Genomic DNA, 11,182 nt, shown 5'->3' on the forward strand with positions numbered 1-11,182 from the left:
TGCACTTGTCAGTGTTGAAACCCATCCTGTTCTCATCCGCTCACCCTTGTAACTTGTCTAGGTCTGATTGCAGCCTATACCTCCCTTCTAGCATGCCTGCATCCCCCCACATCTTAGTGTCATCTGCGAATTTGAACAGGGTGCTTTTTACCCCCTCATCCAAGTCACTGAAGAAGATGTTGAACAGTGCGGGCCTGAGGACCAAGCCCTGTGGAAACCCACTGCCCGCATCCCTCCAGGTCGAATAGGACCTCTCCACCACCACTCTCTGGGTGTGGCCCTCCAGCCAGTTAGTGACTCAATTTACTGTGCAGGTGTCAACACCACAGTCCCCCAGTTTTTTAATGAGAATGGGGTGAGACACAGTGTCAAAGGCCTTCTTGAAATCCAGAAAGACTCCGTCCTCTGCTACCCCTGCATCTAAGAATTTGGTGACCTGGTTGTAGAAGGGCCACCAGGTTGGTCTGACAGGACCTGCCGCTAATGAACCCATGTTGCTTGCCCCTAAACGTAAACTCCCCTGCTGGCCCCTTGTGGACATGCGCCAGGATAATTCTCTCAAAAAGCTTACCCAGGATTGAGGTAAGACTAACTGGCCTATAGTTTCCAGGGTCCTCTTTCCTCCCTTTTTTGAAAATGGGGACCACACTGGCCCTTTTCCAGTCCATGGGCCCAGGGCCTGCAGCAACAGCACCTGGAAGAAACTACTGGCCCCTTTACTCTCAAGAGAGGCTGGAGCTGCTGCCTGGTTTCAGCAGTGGTGGCCAGGTTGCAGAGGTAGCAGCTCCTTCTGGTTGTCACTGCCACCAGCCCTGGCTCCATGGAAACTGGCACAGGCAGGGCCCAACCCTGTGCTCAGCGCATGGCCCTGGCACCAGCCCACCCCATGCAGAGGGTCATGGTCCCTGCAGCACCTGCTCCAGACCCAGCCACCCTCACCATGATGAGCAGTGGTGGCAGTGAGAAGAAGTGGAACCCAGAGCCTATGCTGAGGCTGCCACCACTGCTGCTCATTGTGGCTGGGGCAGGTGGGTCTGGAATGGGCACTGCAGGGACCCCAACCTGCCAGGCAGGATGGGCTGGGGCCAGGGCCATGTGCTCAGTCCAGGACTTGGGCCCTGCTGGTCTCCAGGGGGCTGTAGCCAGCGGTATCTGGAAGGCGCCACCACCACGAGCTACCAGGAAATGACAGTCCGGCTGTGGAGCCACCACAGCTGCACTGTCACAAACAGGCTTTTAGAAACCAGTATCATCTTCTAGCCACCAGCTTTTTTACAGGTCCTGGGCACGGGGACTCCAGAATCAGGCTGCCATAGCCCAATCCCATGGTCCCCAGGAGCCAGGATACAGTCAAAACCCCATGTGCCATCCTGCTGGATAGCACACAGGGTTTTAAAGTTCCCTGTGCATGGATTCTCTGGGATTAGGCTGCAGCAGTCCTATCCTGAGTCTGCTGTACTCCCTTAAAACCCTGTGTACTTGTCTTCTGGGCAGCGTGTATGGGGTTTTAAGGGTCCCAGCACATGAAGCCCTGGGACTGGGATGCCAGGATAGTTGTATCCTGGGCCCTGGGGCTTCCCCTATGCTAGGAAGTGCTCCCAACAATCGCACAATTTAGATCCCACAGTGCCTTACAATGAATGTCTGTCAAAGGGCTTAGACTGTCACAAAGATGAATGCTCCAATACATTTATACGAGAAATGTTTTATTATATATGTTACTTTATAGTTAAGAACATATTAAAATTCAAAACAGCAAATTTATCTAGTTCCTTACTAGCACACTCAACGTCAGCCAGTGAGAAAATAGGCTTCCAATTCTTTAAGGACTACCATTCTTCCTACCCCTTGTCTCTCTTCCTTATTCATTCTTTCCCCTCCCATTTTCCCTTTCTTCCTTCTGGGCTATATCTAGGAAGTATAGAAACATTGGTGTGTTTTAAGTAAACATATTAAAACCATATTATACACTAAGTAAATTGAGTTTCAACACATCTGCATTTTGAGGTAAACCTTACGGCAAGTCTAGCATGTATTTTGATTGAAACAAAAAGACGACAAAAAAAGATTCCTTTTTAGAAAAGACAAGGCCTGTTTCCTTCTCTAAAGCTACTCTTAATTCCAAGATTCCATAGGCTTTGTTCCTACATCCTTTTCCATTTTATTCCCCCAAACAAATCAGCATTTAAATAGTTAATACTGATATCTTTAAATGGTATGGAGCAGTGGTTTTCAACCTTTTTAGACTCAAGTCACCCCCCTGGAAAATGCCAACTCTGAGTTTTCACTCTTTTTGCCTATAGAGTAATTTTTCTGTTGCAAAGAAAGAGAAAGATCGCAACAGATCAGAATGTTTTTAACACTGTGCATTCCTATTTGAAATCTCTGAGTTTATCTTCCCAATCACATTTGTAAAATCTATAGCGCTAACATTGTGTATCACCCTTGAAAGGATCTTGCAGCACCCAGGTTGAGAATTGCTGCTGGCATCCAACAAAGCTAACATCCAACAAAGACAGTAGATTAAGAGAGAGAGAGAGAGAGAGAGAGAGAGAGAGAGAGAGAGAGAAGTGACACTGGTTGCGATTTAGAATGGTATCTTTGTGTATATGAGGCTAGAAACAATTCATTCAAAAGCTCAGAAGACAATTCATTCAAAAGCTTTGAAGACCAGAAACTAAATACATCTTTGTGATGTGTACTCAGAGAACTGGAAGATTTACACTGCTAATCTAAAACTGTATTCATTTCAAAGGTGAATGAAAGATTTTTAATGATTTACTCTATTGACTAGCTTTTTAAAGCTCAACATTCTTCTTCATAAGCAGTATTTTACAATACCAGAAAACTCACTGAATTTGTAAAAACTGCTATAGGATTTATTATAGCATTTTAAGTATTTAGGGCATAAATACCTCCTTTTCGTCCAGTGCGACTATCCATAAACTTTTCTATAGTTTCAAATTCATCTTCTTCAGGTTGTGGAACATCCTCTCCACAGACTTCCAGCAAGTCATCTGAATCTGTCTTTGCTTCTTCAGCTTCTTTGTAACTAATGTTGACTGTTGCCTGGCGACGAGATCCTCGTTTATCATAATCATCATCATCATCATCGTCATCATCATCAGATGAATCAAGCTGCCTCTTTTTCTGTCCCACACTCTTTTTACCACTTTTTGGCTTAATTCTTAAAGAGAACAAGAAGAGAAGAAAAAGTTGTTTTAATATAGATAACTACAAATCTTATGCCATTTTTTTCAAAGCAGTAATATTTCATAATGACTATCTAACTGTCCTGAAATGTTTACTCATGTAAACAAATATTTATTATGAACAATTTTCAAAACTTTTAAAATAACTTTAGAAAACATTCTGGGGACGCTAAAACCTGCTAATAAATTGTACCATCTGGCTTTTAAGCTGAGAGAAAGAGAACATTAAAAATGACAACATTTACCCAACATAAATCTTATTGTATATATAAGTAGTTAAAATTTCAAAATCATTACCTGCTGGGAGGTTTCCTGCTTTTGACTTTATTTTTTGGCTCATAGTCAGATTCACTCTCTTCACAGCTGCTTTTTTCTCTATCTTCCCTTGATTCAGAATCTGAACCAGTCCCAGAGACTGATCCTGACCCAGACATTTGCCAGTCTTCACTGGATGAATTAAAAGGAAGGAAAGTTTAAAAAAAATCTAATATTAAAAATTACAAAGTGTGTGTTGCATATCTGAACTTTTCACAAATGCGCACAGACTCCTGATACAAGAATAATCTTGCTGATAAAAACAATTAAGGCAGCAAAATTCTTGAAAGAACAGAAAATTACTACAAATACATCAGGAAATTCTCACCTATTCCAATGGAGGCTACCTAATAAAGAGAAATATACATTCCTGATTTCCCAGTAAGATAAATTCTGACTTCCATTTATATTTCAATTTTAAGAAATGAGTTTGATAATAATAGATATCTAAAGTTAATGTTGGCATTCATAACAACAGTGATATATTGGCAGTGAAATATTATACTTTACAAGTGGTTTTCAAGGAGGGCACCATGAGAGGGGTGACACAGTATGGGCACCAATACTGTGGGGGCAACCAGGTGGAACTGCAGTGTACCTGTCCTGCATAACCAGCTTGGGAAGGTGTCTGTGGCAGGCCTCATTCCTATCTCAGTTAATGTAGTGTAAAATCAGAATTCCATTGCAACTAACTGAGAATTTCTTGTATAAGCAGCAGGGGATAGGAGGGGAAGCAAACTTGTCTGGAAGGGGTGGGTAGTTCTTGTTTTTTGCGGGGTTCTTTAAGTATGGAAAGGACAAAACAAATCCATTGCTGTTAGCTTGTGCTGTTGTGGGAAAAGGAAAACAAGAAGAGTTTGGTAAAGTCCTTACTGAATAAGGAAATACTTAGTAAACCGAAACAGTACACCAGTGGTGCTCAACCAGGGTGCTGCCAAATTAAAAAATAAGTTATGGGGCTGTGCCCTGATTCTAAAAAAGGTAGAGAATGACTAGTATAGATCTACATCTATAAGGCTGCAAATGTTTACATGACTTTTTCCAGATTCAAATTATGTAAAAACCAACATGGATTCTGGATAAACTATGCATTTCCCACTGACTATGTTTCCTCTGCCATGCACTGTGTTATACTATTAATATAGCATTTGCCCTCCATCTGAGAACTTGGAAAAACACTCAAGTTCTGAAAGACACCGTTATATGTCCATTCATTAAATTTCATCTAAGAAATCTAGTAGAATAGTATCATAAGTATTTTCCTTCATTTCTTCTTTTCTAGGAACAAGAAGAAAAATATGTTCATAATATCAAGGTTTCAAGTTTAAGTAAATGGATGCTTGTTCAGAGCATACATGTACTTCTAATGCTCTGGTACTATACAGGCCTTTGTTATTTGCAGATTTTGACAAACTCTTAAGTGGGGGCATGCAGTTACATCCAGTCAAATATACTTGGTTAAAATAGACATTATTGTTAAAATACTTATAAAATAAAATGCTAATGATTGGTCTTATTTCAATATTAGATATATCAACAGTTCTTGGGTTTCTATACTGTTACAAATTTATAGGACAAGATGACCTCAAATTCTTAAATTAGGATCATAATCAGTAACTTTCTATATTCATAACAGAGTATTCTATTCCGGAGATCTTTATGTTGTATTTTACATATTAGGATTCAACTTGACACATGTTGGTGGGATGATCTATAAGGAAAATATCCCAAGAAGCTACTGAACACTAAAAAGTATATTTTTTTTAAATCAAGCCTAAGGTGCAAACAGTAACCTGAATTCAAAGCAGAACTGAATTATTTTCTTGCGTGGAGAAATGCTGTATGTGTAAATACTAACATATAGAAGAATAAGGAAATTTTGATATAGTATTCTTGTTTTTATGAGAATATCCTACTCTTTATGTTTTTTCCTCTTGGTTTCGCTGGTTGAATCATCCACAGAGTCGTCACTACTAGATGAATCCTGCCAAAAAACCCAAAGAATATACAGGCTTCATTATAATATAGTGTTATAAAAGGAATAAAACTGTTAGCAATCTGGCTTCTATTCCTGATTTAGCAAAGTTTATTCTTCCCATCTGATACCAACCAATTTAATTATACACCCATATGCTGAATACACCCCTGTACTATTAGTACTATTTAAATCTTCCCAGATTTCTATTCATGCACATCAGGCCACTATAAACACTTTAGTCTTAAAGAATAACCGTTTTAATTACTTTTATAATGATTCATCACATCAGGACACTGGAAGACACTATAAACACTCTAGTCTTAAAGAATGACCGTTTTAATTACTTTTATAATCATCAAATCAAGATAAACTTGTCACAGAAACCTGAGAATTGTCTCCTTTTTTAAGGACAATTCCTGTCAGTTTTGTATCCTTCCCATTTCTTGCACTTATGGACTATAGTAGCTTCAAAAATTAAATTTATGCTCAGTGTAAAGGGTACTTTAAAAAAAATGAATTAACCGTTGTCTCTCAAGACTTTCTTAATATTATTCATATTCAGGCAGTGAGAAAACTGAAGAAAATTCATCTTCAAAATTGGCATTGAGAGAAATACTTATCACCAGTTATAAGTTAAAGTTGCGTCTGCACTGCAGCTTTTAATCGTATAGCTGATATAACACTGAACAAACTTGTAAAAAATGAACGACCTACATCATATAGAAACAATGGGAGAACAAAAAGAAAAACTGTTAAGACTGTATTTCTGATCATTGTTTACCTATACCTTAAAAGTGTGGTCAGATGCCCATAGAATTTTTGTTTTACACGTAATTTCCACCATTTTATCTTGAACAGTGCCATCTTTAACCATATGTTCATATTTTACATTATGAATGTTAAAAAAATTATATTTTGTATTCTAAAATGTTTAAAATAAATCAGAGAATTAAATGATTCACTGAAAAGGTGAATACTTTAGGCTATGGATTTTTTTTTTTTTTTTTTTTTTTTTTTTAAGTATAGACCAGGGATTCGCCAAGTTTTTATGCCGTGGCCCAGCAGTCACAGCTGACTGCAACTGGAATTTCCAGCCAGAAGGCAGGTAAGGATACTCCCACCCCCGGGGGGGCGGGGGAGGAGCAGCCCAAATCCTGTGGTGCTATGGGCCCTGTGGAAGGAGCCACAGCCTTTCTGCCCAGCTCTGGGGGGCTGTGGTTTGCCGATCTGTGGCCACTTCCAGTCTAGCAGCTGACCTGCAGCCCATGGATTGAGAACCCCTGGTATAGACTGTATCTTAAAGTTTTGGTGAAGCAGATCCCTCCTCCCACTTGTCTCTGCATAATATCCTTTTTGAAACTAACACAATTCATTATATTAAAATAGTTTCCTAATTAATTTTCCATATCATTATAAGCCTTGAAATGCAATTTAGAAAACTGATAAAAACAGTAATTTGTGACCTTTCCCTTTGCCATGGATTTGAGAATATAGTTAAAAATAATATAGACCCACTGCTTTTTCTAACTTCACCACTTACCTGAACATATGTAATTAAAAATGTTAGTATGTTTCTCTATAAGAGCCTCAGACATGCATTAAAAAAATCTTGTACTGACATATTCCGGAAGGAGGATTTGGCTCCACATAGATTTCTATTTAACATTCCAGGCACCAAACCTGAGTGTTTACATTTATAACATTTACAGCAAGCTATTTACCTCTTCTGAACCACTGTCTGATGAAGCTGCTTTTTGCTGCTGTTGCTGCTGCTGCTTTCTGAGCATTGCTGATCTCTGAACAGTTAGAATACTTGGATTCGATTTCCAAAACTGAATCAGAAATCAAATACAAGATTAATGAAGTTAATTGTATAGAAACTTTAAAATGATTTTATACAGTTAGATTTCTTAATATGGGAAGTTTCACTTCAATTATTCCCAACTTGAAAATAAAATTGGTGCCATTTTCATTAATTTTACAGCAAATAACATGCAATTTTATCTAACATCACTTTTTAAATGTATTAAGAGTTTTGCAAAACTGTACTCATTTAAATAAAAACTATACCAAAAATACACTAAATATCCTATTTCATGGTAAACCACTTTAAATGCATTATAATTCAGTTAATACTACTGAGACAGTGTGGTTGATGCAATCTTTAAATCATTTTGTTAAATGAAAGGGAGAGAGTCTTAAGCAGTCTTTGAATCTTGTGTTAATTAAAATTACTTTAAATTTCTATAATACTTCCCTCCAATAGGAAATAAAAACATTTCACAAACTTATGCACCATGTACAGAAAAGCATTACAGTGAAGTTCAGATAGTTTTGGCTTAAAAATCCATTCTAGTGAGGTTAGTAAGTTATTTAGATATTTTTCTCAGTTTAGCAGATTTTTACTTCATGAAAAGGCTACTACATATAAATTTGTAGTTACCTGCTCAACAATTTATCAGATATCTGCAAGCTAAGGCATGAGGCCAAGGTTTTCAAAAGGAAAATTTAGGAAGGATTTAGGACTCCAGGTGCCCAATCAATTGATCTTGTCTGAGTACTCAGAACTTCTGATCAAGCTATTTATTTAGGAACCTACAAAAGGATTTGGGAAAAAACTTCAAGTATCCATTTGCTGAAAACCCTGACCTTAAGATTTGCTGTGATAGTCTTAGCACATGCTTATTTTACTAAACAATCCAAGTCAGATTGTAAAAATGTAATAAGACTTCCCATTCTATTCCATGAAATAGCTGTACGAAACTACAAAAAAAAGCTGTAGGAAATAACTACTTAAAGTCAAGTATCTTCCATGGAAGGGCATTCATATATTTTACCTCAGCTCCACCAACTTTAGGTGGTTTAGCCTGAACTTGTTTCTTCTCCTTAGATGCATCAGACTCTGATTCTGACTGGCTTCCTGACTCTGAACCAGAATCAGAGTCGCTGCTACCTGACTGGCTGCTACTTCCATCGCTGCTGCTTCCAGAGCTTGAACCAGATCCAGAACCTGATGCTGACCCAGAATCGTCATCTGATTGGCTGCAATTAGAAGTTAAAAGATTATTATCCTTTGTTCTAATTACTAACTTAACTCACAGTGATACGAGAAATAATTTAGCTCAACTTGTGAAGTACATACAGATAGCACACTCTTAACTCACTTTGTAGAGCTCCCAACGTTGCAGTAGCCAAGAACACTGTACAGGTTGAATCAATTAACAACATATCAAAACAAAAAGAATACATATACTATATTTCCCTATAACCTAAAGCTTTAAAAGAAATGTAGGAAAAAACTTTAAGTCAATTACATGCCCAGGGCTCTACATTTATTCAAAGCATAGGCAAACTAGAATGTCTTGCTCGTCTTCCTAAAGGCAGCCAGATCCAAGTGAGAAGCATCTACGTTAGAGATGTGGGTTTTCCGGAGAATTTTGAATAGGAAATTTTTCCAGTGCCCTAAATAGAGCATGATCTGATTTGGCATATTTATTTGACTTAAATTTAGTAAACAAAACTAAAAATGCACCCCATGTAAATTTTATGTCCCAACAACCACAAGTATTTGAACTGAAATATTTGATTAGGAAAAAATTAAATACAGCACACCGACTGTGGTTTAAATGTTATATTCAAACAAATTCAAAGCTTTATGTGGAAAGAAATTATTTTTATTGGAATACTTGTAAAATGTAAAGACAATACACAACAGCAAAGACTTCCCTTACATTGCTTGTTTAAATGTACAGAAAAAAACAAAGGCACTGAAAACTCTTGGCACACTAATTTTAGCACACCCAAAGAACTGTGCATGATATGCCGTGGTAGCCCACTTGTCTACTTCAACAGTTTAACTCTCTTCCACTGAGGTCACTGCGGCACCTCCAGTTTCACCGTCACTATTGGCAGAATCACTTGCACTCCTTAGTAGTTCCATTTCAGAATCAGACTGAGGCAAATCTGATTCAGAACTACTTGAACCACATTCTCTTTTGCTAAATGATGGTTGTACCAATAAGTCTATGGGCAAGGGCAACTTATCGCCACTGCATCTTCTTCAATAATTGTGCTTCTAACTGATTCTCCAGAAACCGGAGATTTTGAGAAATAGAAACAAACTTAACAGTGCATTCGTTAGTCTATTTCTCTTTTTTGTCTTGATTGAGCTGAAAGCCGTCCAGTTCTGTTCACAAGCACCTGCTGCTGGTAGAATACTTAAGATCCTCAGAGCAATTCCAGAGGACAGTCAGGTGTTACAGTATCCCTTCCTCCATGTGAAAGGAGACATTCTCTGCTACCCGCCAAATGATGTCTTTGCTCCAAAGTATTTCTTCTGCAGGGTACCTGGCAATGTCTGTCATCACAGATATTAGCATCCATTTGTTGTTACTAATTAATTTTATGAAACAATGAATTTTTAGAAATGAAAAATTTCCCATGGAAAAATAAAGCACTGGAAAATTTTCTGCCCCACGTCTCTGCTCTACATATTCTCTTCAAGAGGAAATTCTACAGTTGTTACCTTATTATTGTGAATGCCCTACACCAGGGGCTCAACCCGCAAACTGCAGGCCAGGTCTGGCATCCAGTGCCACGGCCTTCTGCACTAGATTATCACTGACGCAGTGTGGTTGATGTGATCCCAGCACACAGGCAATGCAAAGCCCTGGGGCTCCAACCCCAGCACATGCAACAAAGCAGGAGCAGTGCAAGGACCTGGGGCCTTGATCTCAGCAGGTGGGGCCAGACAGAAGTAGCATGGGGCCCCAGAGCCGGATCCCAGTGGGTAGGTTGGCATGAAGCCCCATCCAAGCACACAGGGGGACAGCTGAGTCCTTGCAGGGGCCCTATCTGGGAATGCAGGCCCGATTCAGCCTGTGAACTGGTCCCGCACCACTTGTCTGGCCTGCAAAGCCAAAAGACCAAATACACAGCTCTATATCCAATGTTCATAAAGTTTACCATATGGGACATGTATATTTAGTTTTCTGGTCTAGTAATTCATGGTAATTCGATGTAGAGACAGCAATATGCACTTTGAATTTCACCCAGTAGTCACTGACAGCTATTATAGACAGCAAAAACAAGATGAAAAGAAGGGCAGAATTAAGAACAGCTTCCCCTTCTAAACAAATAGCTGGTAGACAGTTTCTCAGACTCATCTTAACCAAGTTGATTTGTAGGGCCCAGGAAACAATACCCTAATGCAGAACAGATCATTCAGGAACAATACATACTATCCAGACAGAATGGGCATGGCACTGTGCTTCATAATGCCCCCCCTTATTATTTGTTTCATTGTTTTAAATAAAATCAACTTTACAATTGGCAATACCTACTCCTTTTAAGTAAGATCTGAGACAGCAATAAATACACTCCAAGCCTACAAAGATATTTTCCAGCCAAAACAGGCACGCTTGTCTGCCGGTGCGTGAGTTAGCGCGGAGTTCAAGCAGGAGGATGCGCGGGAGGGCTGAGGCCCTGCCTGTAAGCCCCCCAGGGTAGATAGTCCCAGCCGTAGCCAGCCTAACAGAGGCATGACACCGATGAACATGTGCCACACCCCAAGGGTCCCCTCGGGCTCTGCAGCCCGCCCCCCCCAGCACCTCAGAGACGGCCACCCAGATGGAGCCCTAGCTTTCGGGCTCCACGCAGACGGAGCCCCTTGCTCTCG

General features: G+C 39.5%; 1 protein-coding gene across 1 annotated transcript in view; it reads right to left on the reverse strand.

The window, feature by feature from the left end:
- Positions 1-10,670, reverse strand: part of CHD1 (chromodomain helicase DNA binding protein 1) — a 74,369-nt gene extending 63,699 nt beyond the window's left edge. Inside the window, exons 1-6 of the mRNA XM_019518215.1 lie at positions 10,471-10,670; positions 8,343-8,547; positions 7,227-7,337; positions 5,444-5,511; positions 3,510-3,659; positions 2,916-3,187 (exon numbers count right to left, since the gene is read on the reverse strand). Coding sequence (XP_019373760.1) covers positions 2,916-3,187; positions 3,510-3,659; positions 5,444-5,511; positions 7,227-7,337; positions 8,343-8,547; positions 10,471-10,670 — 1,006 coding nt within the window. The remainder of the gene's footprint in view (positions 1-2,915; positions 3,188-3,509; positions 3,660-5,443; positions 5,512-7,226; positions 7,338-8,342; positions 8,548-10,470) is intronic.
- Positions 10,671-11,182: the final 512 nt, after the last annotated feature.

The sequence above is a fragment of the Gavialis gangeticus genome, unplaced genomic scaffold (assembly GCF_001723915.1).
Source record: "Gavialis gangeticus isolate Ggan-Ray unplaced genomic scaffold, GavGan_comp1, whole genome shotgun sequence".
Classification (NCBI taxonomy): domain Eukaryota; kingdom Metazoa; phylum Chordata; order Crocodylia; family Gavialidae; genus Gavialis; species Gavialis gangeticus.